Source organism: Pipistrellus hanaki (genome assembly GCF_964339955.1).
Source record: "Pipistrellus hanaki genome assembly, chromosome: 3".
NCBI lineage: Eukaryota > Metazoa > Chordata > Mammalia > Chiroptera > Vespertilionidae > Pipistrellus > Pipistrellus hanaki.
This window is the reverse complement of record NC_140505.1, coordinates 102,866,351-102,888,085: the sequence shown is the minus strand read 5'-3', so window position 1 is coordinate 102,888,085 and position 21,735 is coordinate 102,866,351. Positions and strand designations below refer to the sequence as shown.

The 21,735-nt window shown below is 40.7% G+C and overlaps 1 protein-coding gene across 4 annotated transcripts in view; it reads left to right on the top strand.

Moving 5' to 3' along the window:
• The window catches only part of ATP8A2 (ATPase phospholipid transporting 8A2), a 563,643-nt gene that overhangs the window by 388,938 nt on the left and 152,970 nt on the right, over nt 1-21,735 (top strand). For 3 of the 4 annotated variants that reach the window (XM_084878761.1, XM_084878762.1, XM_084878760.1), the window contains exons 29-30: nt 3,082-3,204; nt 5,643-5,721. In XM_084878761.1, coding sequence (XP_084734887.1) covers nt 3,082-3,204; nt 5,643-5,721 — 202 coding nt within the window. The remainder of the gene's footprint in view (nt 1-3,081; nt 3,205-5,642; nt 5,722-21,735) is intronic. The other variant, XM_084878763.1, reaches the window with a different exon arrangement.

Below are 21,735 nucleotides of genomic sequence, written 5' to 3'. Positions count from 1 at the left end.
AAACATGTTGCCATAAATAATAACATTTTAAAACTATGTCATTTTAAATAAGAAATTAGGGATACCTTGCTATTGTGGCTCAGTGGTTGAGCATTGACCCATGAATCAAGAAGTCACAGTTGAATTCCCCATCAGGGCGCATGCCCAGGTTGCGGGCTCTATTCTTAATAGGGAGCATGTATGTCCAAAGAGGGCAATGAAAAGGGTAAACGTATCTTTGCTATACATTAGACTGTCCTATAAAGCCACTGTAAGCAAATCTAGGTGATATTAACATAGAATTAGACAAATAAGTCAGAGAATCTAGAACAAGATTCCAGTTTTAAATCCTAGGTTTATCATATGTGAGAATATAATAAATGTCAAAGATGGTATTTCCATTTAGTAGAAAGTTTGGATTAATTAGTTGTATTCTCACAACTGGTTCTTTATTTGGGGGAAAAAAATTGGACCCCCATCTTAAATCACATAGTCAATAAATTCCAGATATAATAAGATTTAAATGTGAAAAATAAAACTATAAGACTCCTGAAGAAACTCCTAAAACCTTCATAACCACAATTGGACACTTCAAAGCTATTCTTAACCACATAAAAATTAAAAGCTTTTATATGGCAAAAGAAATCATAAAGAAAGCCAGTAGACAAAGATTGCATTTGGATGAAATTTTATTACATAAAGACAGAGTTGATATCTATTATATGCAAAGAACTTTTAGAAAAAGTGATAAAACATGAATGGAAAAAGTACAAAGGATTTGACTAGACATTTTCAAATCCAAATGTTCAACAATTATATGGAAACACGATCAAAATCACTGGTAGTTGGGGAAATGTAAATATTTTTAAAGAAAGAGTTAGTACCTTTAATTTTTTTCAGACTAGAGAATATTAAGTATAACATAACACCCATTGTTGATAAGAAAGCAGAGGAAAGATTACTATTGTCCTTTGAGAAGGACAAAGAAAATGATTAGAACCTTTTAAGAAAGCAACCAAACAGAATCTGGTAAAATTTAAAATACTCAAATCTTTTTACCAAGCAGCCCTACTTCAGGGAATCCATCCCATAGAAATAAAATACAAAGTATAAATGGTATAATATATTATAGATGTTTATTGCATAATGTTTGTGAGAACAAAGACCTAGAAACAAAAATGAATGCACAGTTGAAAAAGTATGGTACATCTATGCTATGAATTATTATGTGAGCAGGAAAATGCTGCATTAGTTTCAGACCCAGGAGACTCGGAGGGCTTCCCATGATGTATTGTTTAGTGAGAAAAATGTTATGAAGAAAAATGTGAATGTCTTATTTCTGTAAAACAAATAATGACCCCTCCATAGTATATATGTGTGTGAGGCATGCTGTAAGCAGGGTGAGACTCTCAGAGGGCCTCCTAGGTTGGTAGCCTTGTGGTGAAGGATGGGGGAGGATTTGAAGAGGGTAGAAGGAGAAAGTCGGGTGAAAAGGGAGAAGGAAAAATAAGATGGCAGTATTGATGGTGTACACTGTATGCACCACAAACAGTGTACACATGTGCACATTTCTCAGGACAGTTTGTGTGCTAAGAGTATGCAGAGCTTCTGAGATGTTTGTTCCCAGCATCTTCTTCTGGGCATTAGACAGATAACTTCTGTTATTGTGAGGAAAATTAGGGCAACTAGTCTTGGTCTTTTTCTCCTTGAAATCTGTAGTGCACTGAAATCCCTGGGCTGTTTTCCCGTCCGCTCCAGGTGAGGGGAGGAGCCTGCGAGTTGTGCTGGCCTTCCTCCACCACACTGCCGATGGCTCTCCCAGCAGACCAGGGAAAGCTCATTTCTCAGGCTCCCCTTAACTGATGTGCGTTCAGAGTTCTCTCAGAGACACGCTCACAGTTCCCATGGGCTGGAGAGCCTGCCAGGTTTGTGGGTATGGATTTGCTCAGCGCCGATGCTGGGCAGTGAGTGACTCAGACAGCCTCGGTGCCCCGTGTGCCCAGAACCACAGAGGAGAATGACCCACAGGGCAGTTACCGCACCGCCCAGACTGAAATGGCATATTTATTCCAACCTCTTCTTCAGCATCGGGCTTTCTCTTTCGGAAACAAAAACACAAGCATGTCACTCCCTTCTAGAGTACTACAGGTAAAAGTATTAGGAAGCACTACCTCCCCAAATTCATTGTCGCAGGAAGTAGTTCTATCACCTTCCCAGCCTTGTCTTACACTGACTGAACCCTCAGCCAGCCACCATCTGGATGTCTTAGTTGCCTCCCCTTCCCCCCAATGTGTCAGGTGCATTAATGCCTCAAGGCTTTGTGAGGGGTGTCGGTTTTTGGTGTGCTTCCTCCTGCTCCCCTCTCATGCACATCCCTTATCATCCTGCCAAATTCTGCAGGTACAGTGCCTTACAGTTCAGATGCTCTTTGGTCCAAGAATCCTTTCCTGACTCCCTCTTCTCCTTCCCCACTCTTCCCATGAGTAATTTTGCAGAGCACTGTGTTTTATGTTTGTTTATTTGCTTGTTGCTGGCTATTCCGTCCCACCTCTGTAGTAGACTGAGTTCTTGGAGGTCAGAGACCTGTTTCTTCTCCTTTGTTTCCTTCTGTTTTCTATCTCTGTATTCCTGGGGTTTATCACAGTATCTGGCCCATAATTCACTCCCAATAAATGTCTGCCAAATGAATAATGAAGTACATCATGCTTCCTGAAATTTGATCATAAAATCAGGATGGGGGGTTGTAAAATTGTGCCTCCGCTGGCACTAACAGAAGACACACTTCACAAAGCTAAGGAGGGTGTGATTCTAAATCACCACTCATCTTACAAAGGAAGGTAGCTGTTCATTTAACCAGCTTTCTTGGCTAATCAAATGTTTGCACTGTTTTTAGTTCTATATATTTATTTTATGCTGATTAAACAATAGTTGAAAATGGTCTTTCATTTATTTTCTTTGTTTGGATGGTGTCTCCGGAGTTGTGAATCATTGATGCTCAGGTTTGGACTTGCCTGAGAGTTAAGTCATCATTCCATGGAGCTGAAACACTTGAGCTGTATGAATGGAAAGGTCTCTTTTAATGGCTCCTTGTTCTCCACACAGATTTTCACCGCATTACCACCTTTCACTCTGGGAATCTTTGAGAGGTCTTGCACTCAGGAGAGCATGCTCAGGTTTCCACAGCTCTACAAAATTACCCAGAATGCTGAAGGCTTCAACACAAAGGTAAACAGAACGTTATCACAGAATTATCACCTGAAAAATGAGTCAGCACTGCTTTTTGTCTCCCTGCTCTAGTTGTAAGCCTGTGAAATCACTGAAGCTTGAGAGAGAATATTTTTTAATATTGATTGTTAGAGAGAAAAGAAGGGAGAGAGAGGTAGAAACATCGATGGGTGAGAATCAACATCTATCTGCTGCCTCCTGCACATCTCCTACTGGGGATTGAGCCTGCAACCCAGGCATGTGCCCTGATTGGGAACAGTGACCTCTTGGTTCATAGGTTGATGCTCGACCACTGAGCCACACCTGCCGGGTGAGAGAATATTTTTAATTAATCAATTTTATTTTAGTTTTTCCATCACCTTTTATCCCCTCTATGTCCTCTTCCACCTCCAACTCCCCCTGCCCCCCCACCACCACCATACTGTTGTCCATATCCATGAGATCTAGAAAGAACAGTTGAATGAGGTAAGACCAGGGCCCTTTTTTAACATAGCAAGCCCAGTGAATTTTAGATGCCAAATCAGAAAGGAAGTTGCCATGTGGCACATGGTGCTCCTTTTGGTTCTTCTTTGTCAACTCCTTCCTTCTTCTCCACATGTGCCTCAGACATCAGTGTGGCCAGGAGCACCCATGGCCCCAGTTCCTTTAGGATCAGCCATCAGACATGCCCCTCCCCGTTTCATAAAGTCCTGCACTTAGGAGGCTAGAGCCTTCTTACCACTATTACATGTTTTGTCATTTAAAGAAATATATTGCTTTAGTTAGTAAATAAAATTGTCCAGATGTGGACACAGAAATTAAGTCAGTTATGGGTATTTTATTTATTTATTTATTTATTTATTTATTTATTTATTTATTTATTTTAGGATAGAGAATCAGAAAAGAAAAAACATTAGACAAAAAGGGTCAGGTGATCTTGACAAGAGTCAGGCAGGCACTGGGTTAGGTGTCCCAGAGATTCTGCAGTCATGATGGCTGAGGGGATCTCACCCGACTGCCACTCACAGCTGAGAGTGGCAGAGCAGTTGCTGCCACTGGCCAGAAGGGAAGAATGGCCTGGCTTGGAGGAAGAGGCAAAGCTGTGAGCATGCCTGCAAGCCACGTTTCTGGCAGGTTTTGTGCAGGAGGGGATTGGGAAGTTTAAACAGAGGTCCACTGCCCTGGTCAGTGACAATATTGGATTCTGGTTGGGTACATGATTTTTTTTGGTAGCCACTGGAGGCTTGGTAAGGAAGACATACGGAATTCTCAAAAAGAGAGCAATGTCTGAAGACTTCATTTTAAGCCAGGTATTACTGACAGCCTTCCTTCAGAGCTGCCATATTTTGGAGCATGCCAGAGACCGGAAAAAGATAAAAGGAATTCTATTGGTTCTGGTATGTTTCATACACAGGAGACTTGGATGACTGTGTCAATCCTTGTTTTCTGTGACTCCATCAGTGGGAAATATTTATCAATGGCTATTTGTTCAGCATTATTTACATAAATCAAATCTATTTTTTACAGAGTTTGAATTCAAAGGCTGTGTAAGGTGCAGAATAAGTAGGGAATGGATCCTTAAAGGTAATAGGGCTGAGAAGGATCTGAGGCTTATTTGCAGGCACCTTGGAGATCTAAGAAGTGGGGGGAGGGGAGTATAGAAGCGAGGAAGAAAGTAAACATTTAAAATAAAACCTCTTTGTCTTATAACTTTTCATTATTTTATGTTGTACTACCTAGGATTAAACTATATGACAATTCCCAGATAAATCTGTAAATTTTTAAGTAAATTTAATCTGGCTTTAGTAGTTCTATCATCTCAATGGTTAAACGGATAATTAAATGCATTTATGAAACTGTAATTTAGAAGAAAATAAATTTTGCATTCTTTTGTTTGACCTTACAAATGTTAAGGTAAAGAGAATTTTTAAATGTGCATGATATTAACCAAAATTCTAAAAATTGAAAAGTTGAATGTAGAGATTTAAAGGAGTAAAACAAAAGAGAATGCTGTGTAAGAATTTCATTTTAAATGTTTTTAATGCTTTCAGAAAACACACAGTTTTAGTCTCCTATTAACAATTTTGACCAAATAATCTTTTTTCTGGATGAATTTGTTGTCTTTGGTTGCAAAAATTTGGTGTCTTTCTTACGGTTCTAAAGAAAACAGCTCATAATTCATTTTTTCAGATGTGGATAGACTGTATATTGGTCTAAGTACATGTGTATATACATTCAGGTCTTTGTACTAAATAATAGTATCTGGAGATCATCCAGTCATTTGTGTGTAAAAAGTGAGGAAATTGTTTTGTTTTGTTTTGTTTAACTTCAAGAATAATATGCTACTCCTGGAGCCGTGCAGCATGCTGCCAGTGTCCCTCACAATGAGGCGTTTGTTGAGTTACACGGAGGTCAGAGTTGTGGGCAGATCCTGACTCCCTCGGTTTGTTTTCCCGTAGGTTTTCTGGGGTCACTGCATCAACGCCTTGGTCCACTCCCTCATCCTCTTCTGGTTTCCCATGAAGGCGCTGGAGCACGGTAACGGCTTGATTTCCACTGTCAGCAAGTAGCTTTGCAATCCCTCGCCTGCCAGTTGCTCACAATTTTTTGCCCAGTTCTGCAGACTTAGAGATCATAAGACCAAATCTGAGAAGAAAAACATACCTAAAATCTAATGAGCCCTCGTCTCAGGTTTATAGCTCGTAAGTTTCATCCACTCTGGCTCTGAAAACCCATTTTCTTTCCAGTTGCCTGGAGAGCTTAAATCCTAGGAATCCTAAACTTTATTTTTAATAACTGTTTGAGTCAAGGATCTTGAAGGAAAGCACTGTACTATAATGAAACATGGATGCCTCTTGTCTCTGAGTTTGAAATTTTTTGTTAATTATTTGGGCTTCCATTTTCCAAGCTACATAAACCTTAGGCAGAGTAACTTAAATCTTTTAAAAGTTTAGTCTTAACCTAGTTTCCTGAGTCTCCTCTCCTTGGCATATACTTTTCAAGCAAATATTTAAAGTGTGTTTAAGGACATAGCTGCTGATGAGTTGTAGTCTACCCTACAGCTAGATGTTTGAGAAAAGCCACTGACTCCACATGTGTGCACACTTCTCAATACATCCGAATGTTGCCTCCCTCTCACAGAGACAGCTTTTAGTCTCAGAAAACAAAAAGGTATCACGAGAATGCTGCTCTTTCATCCCTTTCAAATAGTGATAATTCCCCTGGGAAAAATTACTCCAAATGTTGACTAGACAAGGCCTTTGATTGTTCAGAGACCCAAAGAATATAAAGTTTCCAAGCTTCTTTGTTTCTGTGTCAATGTGTTCTGTGCTTCAAGCAGAAATGATTCATCCTCACTGATATTAACCTATTAAATCCTGACAGATAAAATGCATGCACTGCCAATTTATTCTACCCTATGACCTATTCCTTCCATTTCCTCAGACCTCACATTCAAAGCCCTCTGTGGGGCCCTTCGAGGGTCCCTAAGTCTCTAGATCAGAAAATAAAACATCCCCAAAGGAATGTTCTAGTGTGATCATTTTTGTTTAACTCTAAAGCTTTCCTGTGATTCATCTTTACTCAGGGTGGATTTAATTTCTCTTGAAATGATTTTGCAATGGGTTTACAAATATAAGAGTGTTGGATATGGTTTGTTTCAGTAGTTCTGACAATTTAGTGGTAGAAGCAGCCATCATTTTATTAGGACCAACTGCAGATGGGAAGCAACATGTCTGATGAACATCAGGACAATTTTAGCAACTGTTCTTTTGTCCCTGAGCCCAGCTGTTTGTGCTTAAGAAAAGACAGTAAATAGTGCAGGTTGACCACAGTATTACCTCGAGACCCAGTACCCTTAACATGTAGACCAGGGGTCTTCAAACTACGGCCCGTGGGCCACATGCGGCCCGCAGAGGAGTCTGATCCGGCCCGCCAGGTTTTTTGGGCAGTGAGCGCAGCCGAGGTGTTACAGTAGGAATTAGTAGTTCATATAGTCCGGCCCTCCAGCTCTCTGAGGGACCGTGATCTGGCCCCCACTTTAAAAAGTTTGAGGACCCCTGATGTAGACATTACACTCTGTTTTGGTCTGAAGAGCTTGTTTTCGGACTCTGAGTTTTACAAGATCGTCATTTGCTTACCTGCTTCGAAAGGAACTAATATGGCCACATTCTGCAGTAAAAGCATTGGTTTTCTAATCCTGGAGCTATGATTATGTAGTATGAAATTGTGGCTTATAGTTTATGGTGGAATTGCTATAGTTCACTAGATTTTGTTACATAAATCCATTTATTTGCTTCATGTTTAGAGGATAGACTCCCAACTGTTACTAATTTACTTGATGTATCATCAAGTGAATTTCAAGCTAGCTTCTGCTGCCCTTATCTTCTTCCCTCAAATTCACAATTTGCCTGATAGTCAGCCAATAGGGTGATTTTTTTTTCTTATTTCTATTATTATCATCATCATTGATATCATCATATGGTTATATTTATTAAGGCTTCAGCATTGAGGATTTTTTCAATTGTATTGTAAACAATAACCTATTGAGTGAAATAGTTTAAGATTAAATAAATTGCAAATATTAGTTGACTTCCTCTAACAAATTGCATGAGTATTTTACTTTTTTAAACATATTTAATTGATTTTTTTTTTTTCACAGAGAGGAAGGGAGAGAGATAGAGAGCTAGAAACATCGATGAGAGAAAAGCATCGACCAGCTGCCTCCTGCCCGCAACCAATGTGTATGCCCTTGACCAGAATCGAACCTGGGACCTTTCAGTCCACAGACCAACACTCTATCCACTAAGCCAAACCAGTTTCAGCTTCATGAGTATTTTAGAATTAATTGCTAAATTCTCACTATTCGTGTGCAGCAAAAATGATTACATCATTGTTCATTAACCTTATTAATTCATGTAATATTTATATCCAAAACACTGTAATAGATTCTAAGGCTATTAGGAATATAGATCAATGGAGTCTGATCTTCAAAGAGTTTGTAGTCTGATGAGGGAGATTATATTCACAAACGGATAATTCCAGCACAAGGTATAAAATACTAACTGTTTCACGTAAAATATAGACAAAGTGCTATCAGATTTCAGAGGGCTGAGAAAGAGATGCCTTTTGTTTGGGATTATTAATAGTTTGTTAGGAAAGAGAACATTTAGGCTTAGCCTGGGAGTCAAGTAGAACTGAGATGTGTAGGAATGGAGGGAGGAGCCAGACAAAAAGGGGAATTTTAGAGCAGATGTGGAAAGCTGTGAGAAGTGCATTGCTTCAAGGGTGAAAGATAATGAAAAGTTTCAGGAAGCAGGTAAAAGCTGGATTATAGAGGGCTTTGAATGTGAGGTTAGGAAACTGGGACTTAGGTGTCAGGGGACAAGATGGTGGCCAAACAGATGGACTTGTTCTGAGCCTGGTCCCAGAACAGATAGAGGCAGCATCTGAGAGTTGCTCAGGGAGTATTGATTGGCAAGCTAAGGGGTAGCAGAACTCTAAAAGAAGGTAAAGGTCTGCTGGACAGGATTTCCTGATCAAGCAGCCAGCACTGCGGCGGCAGAGACCTCTCCCAGAGCTATGGGCTCAGAGGGAAGGCTGCACTATCTTACCAAGAAAGGAGGATCTTCTCTGAGGCCTGGAAAACCCATAGCAGAGGAGACCATCAAACAGCTTTGATGCCCCAATCGGTGCAAACACGTGGATCCAAGGGAGTTTTTCAATCACCCATGGAAAGGAGAAGGAATACCACATAACCAGACATCCTGAAAAGAGAGACCATGAGCAGGAAAAGAAATAGCCCACACATGAAAGAAAAGCAGGCATCACCAGAAAAGGAAGTAAACGAGTTAGGGGCAAGCGACCTACCAGAGCAAGAATTCAGAGTAATGATCATAGGATGGCTAAAAAGAATGGAAGATAAATTTGACGATATGAATAAGAAACAAGAGGAAATGAAGAAGAACCAAGAGGAATTGAAGAAGAACCAAGAGGAATTGAAGAAGAACCAAGAGGAAATGAAGATGAACCAAGAAGAAATAAAAAATGACATCACTACTATGAAGAACTCAATAAAAAGCATCAAGAGTTGACTAGAAGAAGCAGAGGACTGCATCAGTGAGCTAGAAGACAAGATGGAAAAAAATACCCAATTCAAGCAGCTTCTGGGGAAAAAAATTAAAAAGCAGGAGAAGAGTCTAATGGAACTTTGGGACAATACAAAACAAAACAATATTAGAATAATAGGAGTTCAAGAAGGAAAGGAAACTGAGGAAGACATGGAAAACGTATTTCAAGAAATAATGACAGAAAACTTTCCTGAGATAGAGAAGAAAAAACCCACACAAATCCAAGATGCTCACAGAGTCCCAAGCAAAATGAATCCCAGAAGACTGATGCCAAGGCATATTATAATTAAACTGGCAAACAACAACAACAAAGTAAGAATCTTAAAAGCAGCCAGAGAGAGACAGAAAATTACATATAAAGGAACCCCCATCAGACTAGCAACTGATTTCTCCACAGAAACTCATCAGGCCAGAAGGGAATGGGATTAAATATACAAAGTCATGCAAAGGAAGGGTCTGAATCCAAGAATACTGTACCCAGCAAGGCTATCAATCAAAATTGAAGGTGTAATCAGGAGCTTCACAGACAAAAGCAGACTAAAGGAATTTATCTCCACCAAACCAGCAATGCAAGAAATGCTAAAGGGTCTACTGTAAAAATAAAGAAATAGGAAGCAAAGAAGGAACACAGGGCTATAGAATGAAAATGGCGTCAAATGAGTACCTACCAAAAATATCTTTAAATGTAAATGAATTAAATGCTCTAATCAAAAGACGTAGGGCAGGGGTCCTCAAACTTTTTAAAGTGGGGGCCAGATCACGGTCCCTCAGAGAGCTGGAGGGCCGGACTATATGAACTACTAATTCCTACTGTAACACCTCGGCTGCGCTCACTGCCCAAAAAACCTGGCGGGCCGGATCAGACTCCTCTGCGGGCCGCATGTGGCCCGCGGGCCGTAGTTTGAAGACCCCTGACATAGGGTAACAGATTGGATAATAAAGCAAGACCCATATATCTGTTGTCTACAAGAAACCCACTTCAGAAAAAAAAGACGCACACAGATTGAGGGTGAAGGGATGGAAAAAGGTTTTCCAGGCGAATGGAAATGAAAAAAAAAAGCTGGGGTAGCAATACTTATATCTGACAAATTAGATCTCAGAGTGAAGGACATAATAAGAGATAATGAAGGCCACTTCATAATACTAAAGGGAGCAATCCAACAAGAAGAAATAACCCTGGTAAATATGTATGCACCCAATACGGGAGCACCCAAATACATAAAAAAAAAAAAAAAAAAAAAAAAAAAAAAAAAAAAAACTGCTGGAGGACATTAAGGGAGAAATTAATAGCAATACAATCATGGTAGGAGATTTTAATACCCCACTGTCACCCTTGGACAAATCATCTAAACAAAAAATCAGCAAAGAAATATTAATCCTAAATGACTCACTAGACCAGATGGAATTAATCAACATCTTCAGAACATTCCACCCCAAAGCCACAGAATATACATTCTTCTCAAGTGCACATGGGACATTTTCAAAGATAGACCACATTTTGGGACATAGGCAAAGTCTCTTCAAATTCAAGAAGATAGAAATCATATCAAGCATCTTCTCAGATCATAGTGGCATAAAACTGGAAATTAACTACAATAAAATCCAAAGAAATCAAACACATGGAGACTAAACAGCATGCTATTAAACAAGGACTGGGTTACCAGAGAAATCAAGAAAGAAATTAAAAACATCCTGGAAACAAATGACAATGAAAACACAACAATCCAAAATCTATGGGACACAGCAAAAGCAGTTTTGAGAGGGAAATTCATATCCCTACAAGCCTATCGCAAAAAACAAGAAAAAATGGTAACAAATGATCTAACTCTACAACTCAAAGAGTTAGAAAAAGAGCAACAAGAAAAGCCCAGTGTAAGCAGAAGGAAGGAAATTACAAAAATCAGAGCGGAGATAAATGATATAGAGACCAAAGAAACAATACATAAGATCAACAAAACCAAGAGCTGGTTCTTTGAAAGGATAAACAAATGTCCATACTTCCTAAAGCAATCTATAGGTTCAATGCACTCCCCATTAAAATACCAATGGCATATTTCACTGACCTAGAAAGAACTCTCCAAAAGTTCATTTGGAACAATAAAAGACCTTGAATAGCCACAGCAATCCTGAGAAAGAAGAGTAAAGTAGGAGGGATCTCAATACCAGACTTCAAGCTGTATTACAAAGCCATTGTTCTCAAAACAGCCTGGTACTGGCACAAGAACAGACATATAGATCAATGGAATCGAATCGAGAACCCAGATATCCACCCAAATCACTATGCTCAATTAATATTTGACAAAGGAGGCACGAATATACAATGGAGTCAAGACAGTCTCTTCAATAAATGGTGTTGGGAAAATTGGACAGATACATGCAGAAGAATGAAACTAGATCACCACCTCACACCATACACAAAAATAAACTCAAAATGTTTACAGGACTTAAACATAAGACAGGAAACCATAAAAATACTAGAGGCATCCACAGGCAGCAAAATCTCAGACATATGCCAAAAGAACTTCTTCACTGATACTGCCCCTAGTGCAATGGAAGCTAAAGAGAAAATAAACAAATGGGACTACATCAAAATAAAAAGCTTTTTTACAGCAAAAGAAACCATCAACAAAACAACAAGAAAGCCCACTGTATGGGAGAACATATTTGCAAATGTTACCACTGATAAAGGTTTAATCTCCAACATCTACAGACAGCTTATACAACTAAATAAAAGGAAGATGAATGATCCAATTAAAAAATGAGCAATGGACCTAACAGAATATTTTCAAAAGAAGACAGAAGGAAGGCCAAAAGGCACATGAAAACATGCTCAAAGTCACTAATTATCCGAGAAATGCAAATCAAAACAACAATGCGGTACCGTCTCACACCTGTCAGAATGGCCAACATCAATAAATCAACAAACGACCAGTATTGGCGAGGTTGCGGAGAAAAAGGGACCCTCGTGCACTGCTGGTGGGAATGCAGACTGGTGCAACCACTGTGGAGAACAGTGTGGAGTTTCCTCAAAAAAACTGAAAATGGAACTCCCATTTGACCCAGTAATCCCACTCCTAGGAATACGGTATATCCCAAGAAACTAGAAACACCGATCAGAAAGGATATATGCACCCCCTATGTTCATAGCAGCACAATCTACAATAGCTAGAATTTGGAAACAGCCTAGGTGCCCAGCAGCAGATGATTGGTTCAAAAAACTATGGTACATCTACACAATGGAATATTATGCTGCCATAAAAAAGAAGGAAGTCTCATCATTTGCAGCAACCTGGATGGAATTGGAGAACATCATGCTGAGTGAAATAAGCTGGTCAATGAAAGAGAAACACCACATGACCTCACTCATTTATGGATAATAAAGAACATTATAAACTGATGAACCAAAAGATAGATATAGAGACAGTAAAGCAACAAGCAGACTGTCAAATTACAGCGGGGAGGGTAGAGAGATCTGGGGGAGATAATAGATCAACCGAAGGACTTGTATACATGCATATAAGTACAACCAATGGACACAAAACTCTGGGTGGGAGGGTATGTATGGGGGGGGGGGGGCAATGTTAAAATATGTACACAGATAATAATTTAATTTAAAAATGTAAAAAAAAAGAAAAGAAAAAGAAACTGGGACTTAATTTTTTAGGAATTGAAGAGTCAATATGGAATTTAGATCAAGGAGAGTATTATCAGAGCAATTTGAAAACATTAATCTATCATGTGAATGATAGAAGGTGGATGACAGGAGGATACTAGGTGTGTCTCTGGGTATTCCAGGGGAGAGCTTAAGGAGGGTTAAACCCAGGAGACGGAAATGTGTGTGTTGAGGAGAAACATGTTTTGAGAACTTATTTATTCAGCAAAATCATGACATATCTATGATGGCCTGACAGTGAGGGCAATGGATATAAACTCAGCTTATCTTGCCCTCTGGGGGCTTAGAGGAAGTCAGAGTTGATGATCAGGAATTATGTAAACCATGTTTTATTACTGACATGCTGTCTACAGACTGCAGGTGGAGCCTGTAATAGAGGGATACAACCTAGTCTAGTGGGTCAAGCAAGAATCTTCTCCAAGGAAGTAATATTTAAGTTCTTGAAAGATGAGATGGGCGAGATCAAGTGGGGCAGAGGAGGGGTAGGGAAAGGCGGGGAGAAAGTATCCTAGTCAGGACCAAGCACGCCCACAGGACCTGCACTGCGGAGGAAGCTGAAGAGGCCATCAGCAGTCCAGCTGACCCTTGAACAACATGGGGCTTAAGGACGCTGACCCCCTAGAGCAGTCAAAAAATCACATATAACTTTCAATTTCCCAAAAATGTATTTACTAATAGCCAACTGCTGACTGGAAACCTTACCAATAAAATAAACAGTCAATTAACACTTATTTTGTATGTTATATGTATTGTATTCATGCAATAAACTAGAGAAAATAATGTAATTAAGAAAATTATAAGAAAGATAAAATACATTTACAATTTTTATTGACAAAATCCACATATAACTAGACTCACATAGTTCAAACCTGTATTCAAGGGTCAACTGTCTTTCCAATGGGTGGGGCTGGGGTGGAGGCTGGACTCTAGACTTTATTCAGCCTGTCATGAGCCTTTCCAGACACTGAGTGTCCCTGGCCTGGACAGTAAATGTCATTGGCACTCCCCTCTTTCCTTGCCCTTGTGCAGCTATAAACCAAAACGTGTCTCCACACATTCCCCTCTGGGATCAGCACAGCACCCCTGGTCAAGAGAGCTGTGGCACGGAGGGAGGGGTCGGAGAGGAGTATGGGTGGTGGGAAGGAGTGGCTGGAAAAGGGGGCAAAGAAGCTAGGTGATGGTAAGATCACAAAAACCCAGGTGAGGACTTTTTCTCAGGGAAGGGTTTAAGGTCACAGAGTCACATGGTTGAGTTTGCACATGTAAGATTGTCAAGAGAGCACGGGGTTATTGTGGGGGGTGAGGGGTCGTAGAGAAGTCAGTGGTGGAAATCAAGAAAGTTTGCAAGCTTGAGAAGACTGATTGGATTGCTTGTTTATGGGTACTGATTCACTGCCCTAGACATACATGAGTTCTGTTATACTTAGAATTGCCATTTAGAAGAACGTATTCACCCCACCCCAAAGTAGCATAGGAGCATGGCACCAATTTGGGACAACCTGGGGCACTTTTGAAGCATTGCAGGGGATCTTGGTCTAATAGGGAGTTGCCTTTAGGCCTCTCTCTACCCTCCCAATCCTGCCTGAAGCTGTCCCTCAGACACTTGCCCAAACTCAAAATCTAAGGAGTTTTGCTTAACTAGGCACCAAGGTCACAAGAGTAGCTTCATGTCATCGCTTCATACTATGTGGGTTGTGTCATAAAGATGATTAATTTCACCGAAATTCTCTCCTCACTGTCCATGGTGAGAGTCTTAAGTACATGTCAGTACTATTCACTTGGGCACATAATTGTTGGGAAGATATATTTTTGAGAAGGTGTGAGTACATTGTTCGTTCCTTAAAAATCTTCCAAGAATTTTGCTTTGCTTATTTTTGCATGGTTTTGGATAGACTTTACAAAGCACTCTTTTTCTGATGGAGTTCGTGATGATTCATTTCAAGTTTCAAAATAAATTTTTCCACTCAAGCAATTCAGTAAATCAGATTTCTTCCAACCATCACAACTTTATGGTTACTCCCATGGCCTGCCTGCAGGTCCCACCCTTTGATCTGAAAAGTGAATATAGTTTAAAACCAGAAATGTCACCTTCACAGCACTGAAATTCATCAGGAGCCTTGGTTTCAGGCCACACTTAGGTTTTCCACTGGTGTATTTCGTCTGCATACTTGAGCAACCCTTCTTGAAGAGGAATGTGGTTATTGGCAAAAGAATGTAAAATCAGTTTTCATTTTTAAAAAAGGAAATTTTCCGATTTTTCTTGATGAAATTTAAGAGGGAGGTGATGGGAAAGAGACTACTGAATACTTACGAGCAGAAAAATTTTTCCCAAAAAATGTGTTCTCGATTGCTCAAAGTCCATATCCTTAGAACCATTCCCACCCACTTTCAGAAGAAAAAATGAATACCTATTGTACTGGGACTAATTAAGCAACAAGGTTTTTCAACATTTTGGGAGAAAGCTATTTTATACTTTTTAATAAATACACTGCTGGAAGATTAGGCATGTTTTATAAACTGAAGTAATGCACATGCATAAAATGAAACATAGTGTTCTCTCCATGTCATTATTGGGTCATTTTAGCTTGAACTGTTTATGACCTAAACTTGTTACTATACACTTGGCTATTTTATATCATGTAAATCCTGATGATTTGCATTATTTTACATTAAGCACAATTTGAGCAAAGCCACTATTGTTCTCTGAGATTGCACCTTCTTAAACTCAGCATTCACTCTTTATAAAGAAATAGACAATGATTATGTTCTTTATGGCCAGTACCGGCTTCTGGGCATACAGTCATATGTATAACAGGCACATTCCCTGCCCTCATGGAACTTACACCTAGGGAAGGCAAGATTGCACAACGAGAAGAAGTATTGCAAAATAAAAAGGTCAAGGTCAAATGTTTGTATTCCAAGGAAAGCTGACCTGGTCCCATTGAGTTTTAAGGCTTTCTTCCTGGAGGATGTGACAACAGAGTTAAAGGATGAGTATCAGTGAGCAGAGAAGAGAGAATAGCGTTGTGGGGATAGCCTGGTTGAGAGTGTGATTTCAAATGGGGAAGGCATATGTGGATGGTGAGATTCAGATTGCTTTGGGATGACATTGATGGAGACATCAACCCTCCAAGGCTTTGGGGAATTTGTGAGTCTTTGTATTATAAGTTTAACAGAAGCCACTGATAAGCAGAGAGCCATAGTTCTGATTTATTTTAACGTAACCACACTGGAAGGATGATTGTTGGAGTCCAGGTTGGCTGCTGCCTCGTCTACTGTAGTGACAAGGGCAGTGGAGAGAAGTAGAGGGATTAAAGGGCTGCTTTGGAGGGAACGTGGGAAGATTTCAATATTGCATTAATGAATACTTCCCTAATCTACCCAATTGTAGTATGTTCGAAAAAGAGTGGGCTGTTGCAGTCACAAAGTTTACCAACAAAATACTATATTTTAAAGGCAAGTACATGAAATCATAAATTGACAATTTGTTCCCCTTTAAGTCACTGACCATACTGTGTACAGCTTTTAAAAGATCTAAAATAAAGAAGATCCAGAGCTGCACATTAAATGCTAAATGGAAAAGAAAGGGGAATCGTAGGTCCACGTGGCCTGCCATCTGGAAAAACCTGCTGAGAGGCCAGGGCAGTGCGGCGGACGTTCATAAAATCCTGCTGCATATAAATGAAGTGAGTGGGACTTGCTCACTAAAAGCTAGAAAGACAGGGCACTCTAGGAGCTTTTTGATTTATACAAATGAAGCTACAGCTTATAAATCTAAATAACTAGTATATAATACACTTAAAATAAGACCAGGTTTCCAAATTCAAAATATATTTTTTTCTGTGTTGGTGTGCCCAAAACGCGGTGGACTGGTAGATACAGCTCTGGAGGTGTCCTGGCCACACATCTATAGCACTGCTGTTTGGAAACACAGTTTGGTTGGAAGTGCCATTATTTCCATTCTGTTAAACATTTCTTGTTTCAGTGTCTCTTTTAATAAACTCTACATTACATGTATTTTAAAGAGTTGGATTTAGTGTAATGTATAAGAAGTGTGAGCCAGAGTACCCAGATTTGACCTTTATAACTTTATCAGGAAGTTGCATCAAGGTGTGTTAGCCAGGGTAGGAATAGCTGCTACAACAAACAATCCCAAATCCCAGGGGCTTACTCAATAAAGGCTTATTTCTCACTCACGTCACCACCAAATGTAGGACTGCATTGTTCATAGGTGTGGTTACCATATTTTCGGTATTTTTGATGCTCTGACATTTGGAGCCTTGATCCTAGAGAGACTATCCCTCCCAGGGTTAACAAATTCCTAGAGAGAACAAATTACTTCCTTGCAAGATACAAAACAACCAGCTTAGACCTCATACCCCCACCATCTCCTTTATCAAACTCCCACACACCAAGCCAATAACCTCCTGACATAAACCCTGGGCCAGGGAACAGACAACTATGGGCTGCCCTAAACCCAGTGCCTGCGGAAATTATTAAATTATTTAATCCTAGGCTAACACAGCATATCTACCCTGCCTTATCCATTTCCTCTCTTGAAAACACTAATAACAGCTCTAGGCCATGCTTTCCTCTCTGCCTCCTCTGGTGCTTCTCCATGTGGCCCTGCATGGCGTCCTGTGCCTCCTGTTTCTGGGGATCTGTAAGTAGAAATTATTTTCCTTCTGGCCCCTCATTTCCATGTGTGCATTCTGACCATGCCTGAGAGAAATAAAACACAGGTCCATTTCAATACAATGGGACTCCATTGAAGGCATGGCCTCAGCCTTAACGCTGTAAGGGAGGCAATCAGGAGCAGGATAGCTTGTTCTTAACCATCTCTGGCAGGAAGTGAGCCATCACTTCTACTCATGTCTGAGTGGCAACAAGTAGTTTCAGAGCTCCACTTGGGTACCAGGGCCTGGGGAATGTTGTTTAACTGGGCACCCAAGAATAAGCAAAAAGTCTGTGGCCTCATGAGGTGGCTGTTTGACATTGGCAATTGAGTGTACTTTCCATCCTCTTTACTTCCTTATAAAAATCTATTTTTAGTAAACAAGTGAAAAAAATATTGAAATTTGAGTTTCATATTCATCAGAAATGGCCATAGAGGAGAGAAAAATCTAGCAAAAGACTTATATAACCAGAAACTTAACCCAACATCGGTTATAAATGTAATTATAATCACTAACACTTGAGTAAACTCTACCTTTTATAGACTCTTTCCAATATTTTTTACTACTCTTTACAGAGAAAGGAAGAAATAAATTTTCTCTTCATGAAAACATAGTGTTGGAAGCAGAAAACCTCGCTTCAGTTGTTGTTCGGGCAGTACAAGCATTTGAACACAATGGGTTATAAAAGTTTGTAAATTTGTTATGTGAAACTTGGAATACATTTTCACTGTTGAGATTAATCTAAGAGTAGCTGGTTGGCATTGTACCTCCTCTGAATCTCTGGAATCTTAAAAGGGCCCAGAAAGTGAGGTCGAGAAAGGCAGCCTGATAATATTCAGGAATTGGGGCTGCTCTGAACAAGTGCTTCTGAAATATCTCTAAGCAAAAGGGCAGGAGAGGGAAAGCAGGAGAAGCTGGGCATCTGCTCTCCAACCCAAATTCTTGGCACAGGCCTCGATGTCAAGGGAATGGTGCCACCTCCACCTTAATTTTCCCCACCAAGTCACATGTACTTGAGCTGCCTGTTCCATGGATTCTTACTACATTCAAAATACACCTATAAATCCACCCCATCTGTTTTCCTGATTATTAAATCCGATCCTCTCTGACTGACTGTACTGTGCTATGCTATAACGTTGTCTTCAAATTTTGCTTTTTGTCAAAACCGTTTCTGAGTAGATTTTTGTGGTTTAGCTGGGTAATGAGGTAATGTTTTTAATAAGAGTTTAATTGAAATGGCATCTTTATAAATGTCATCAGCCTAGCCCTTTGGAATATTCTGAAATAAGTTCCTTGATCATTCTGTCTGTTAGGAAAATGAGACATACTTTTCTTACAAACCCTGGGTTTTCCCGAAATTATTTTCAAAGAGGTTTTTGCATGCAGCATTTTGGGCTGCCACTGCTAATGTGGAGAGCTGTGTGGTTTTGTCCCAATTGTCCACAATAGTCTGTGTTAGTGACTGTGTTTCTAAACCTCATTTGGCTAATCCTTCATTATGTTGGATCCAACCAGATTCTGCAAATAATATCAGCCTGGGAGAGCTGGCTTAACCACCGCTGTGGGTCAGTGGATCCTGAAGCCATAGCATTACCTGGGCCTCTAAGAGACATACTGGCTGTAGGCAACACCCTCCTCTTTCTTTTCAGCCCTCAAAGAAGTGAATCTGATCCTGGATTTGCAAACGACTGACATCTCAGATTGTTCAGTTAAATGCCAACTGTTCTTAATGCCACAGGCACTTAGTTACTACTCCTTCTTGCCCCTCCTCTTTGCTGCTGGCCTTTGTGTGCTAATGATGGGTTTGGTTAGGCTGGTAAACATAAGGAAACAAAGGTTTGGTGAGATCACAACTCTCCACATGCACTTTTGGTGGATCTCTTTAATAGGGACCTTCTTAGAGCCTTGCAGGGCTTGGCCCCTGCTGACCTCAAGGCCTGCTACTTACTACCTCAGCCCCATCCCCCCTCAGCTGCTCACCATCCCATTGGGTCAGGATGGAGTCAGGCTGGAGCCCCCCTCCAGGCCTCTATGCGGGCTGATTCCCTTTTTTCGCCAGAATTGTCCTTTCCCTTCTCACCGTCCCTTCCTCCCAAATATCTATCTATCCCATCCCATGCTGCTTTGTCTCAAGTAATGTTCTCACTACATTTATACAGATGGGGTTGAATAATGTTTGGAAGGCTGGCTTGGGGAACCTAACCACTGACATTGGTTTGGGGTTCTTTTTCCTTTATAAAAAAAGAAGAAGAAATCACGAGAATTTTCAGCATCTGACTAAAATTAAATCAGCTAAAGTACAGGAAAGATATTTTCTGACTATTGTGTTGGAATCACCACTCTAGTCAGGAAAATGATTTCATAGGACTTTTGATCTCTTCTTCAGGGGTATGCTATTGGCAAGTTTTAACAAGAAATTATGCCCACAGGGATTTGCCTCTAAAACATTCTATATAATAAAGAGGTAATATGCAAATTGACTGTCATACCCTCACACAATATGGCCACCCCCATGTGGTCACAAGATGGCCACCACAAGATGGCTGGCACAAGAGGGCAGTTGTGGGCAATCAGGCCAGCAGGGGAGGGCAGTTGGGAGGGACCAGGCCATCAGGGGAAAGCAGTTAAAGGCAACTGGGGCTGCAGGGGAGGGAGGGCAATTGGGGGTGACCAGGCCTGCAGGGAGGGCAGTTGGGGGGAACCAGGCCTGCAGGGGAGGGCACTTGTGGGTGATCAGGCCTATAGGAGAGGGCATTGTGGGCAACCAGGCCAGCAGAGGAGGGAAGTAAGGGGCAACCAAGCTGGCAGGAGAGGGAATTAGGGGAGAACAGGCCAGCAGGGGAAGACAGTTAGGGGCAGCCAGGCTGGCAGGGGAGGGCAGTTGGGGTGACCAGGCCTGCAAGGGAGGGCAGTTGAGAGCAATTGGGCCAGCAGGGGAGCAGTTAGGTTTCAATCAGGTTGGCAGGGGAGTGGTTAGGGGGTAACCAGGCTGGCAGACAGAAACAGTTAGGGGCAATCAGTCAGGCAGGCAGGTAAGTGGTTGGGAGTCAGCAGTCCTGGATTGTAAGAGGGATGTCCAACTGCTGCTTTAGGCCCAATTCCCAAGATCAGGCCTAAACCGGAAGTCAGACATCCCCCAATGGGTTCCAGATTGGAGAGGGTGCAGCCTGGGCTGAGGGACACCCCCTTCCTTTCTCTCCTCCCCTCCCCCTGCAATGCACAAATTTTGTGCACTGGCCTCTAGTTTGAAATATAACTGTAAGAGAGCAATCCATTCAATGGGAATTTCTGAGCCAGAGTGTACAGAGTGGTAACTTGTGACTTGTTTAGAAGATGCATCTTTTCAGAGGTGCTTGACATGTCCCAAACCAACTTGAGTTTCTCTTCCAAGGAATAAATTATTTCCAGATGATATTATTTTGACTGGGGCAGAAGACACTCTTTCCTAAGCAGAACACTAAAATGTAATGATGAGTTATCCTTCTGAAATGATGAACTAAAAAGTTAGGTTAATCCTGTCTTTATTAACAGTTACTTTAAGTATATTCAAGTAACCTCAAGGTCAACATTTTATTTAATGCCAGTAGCACTTTGCTATCATGACAAGTTAGAAATTAATGCATAATAAAGCTTTAGAAGCTGCATTTGGGAAGTATCCTTTAGTTTCCCCACATCTTCCTTCTGCGCATGCCACACTGCCCAGAGTGTTCAGTGGTCTTCCGGGTCTCCAGGGAGGCTCTCTCTTCCTAAGTGAGCCATCAGTCCTGTTGGTAATCAAAGAGTTTGCCCCTTCTGAAGGCCACCAAGCATTGAGGGATTTTTAAATTAATTGAAATATAAACAACTATAGTAGCCAGTGGCTACCATACTGGGCACATCCTACACTAGCAGTGCCACCCTCTTGGGAAGATTGCTACAATCATTTCCACACTGGCATTGCACTTATTGTTACTCCAGTTTGGGTAGTTTAAGGTCTATTCTGCCATAAAAGCTATCCTATTTCTTTAAGAGCATTACTCATACCAGTTTACTCTCTGCTCGGAATCCTCCAGTGGTTTCCTATCACAATCTTTAT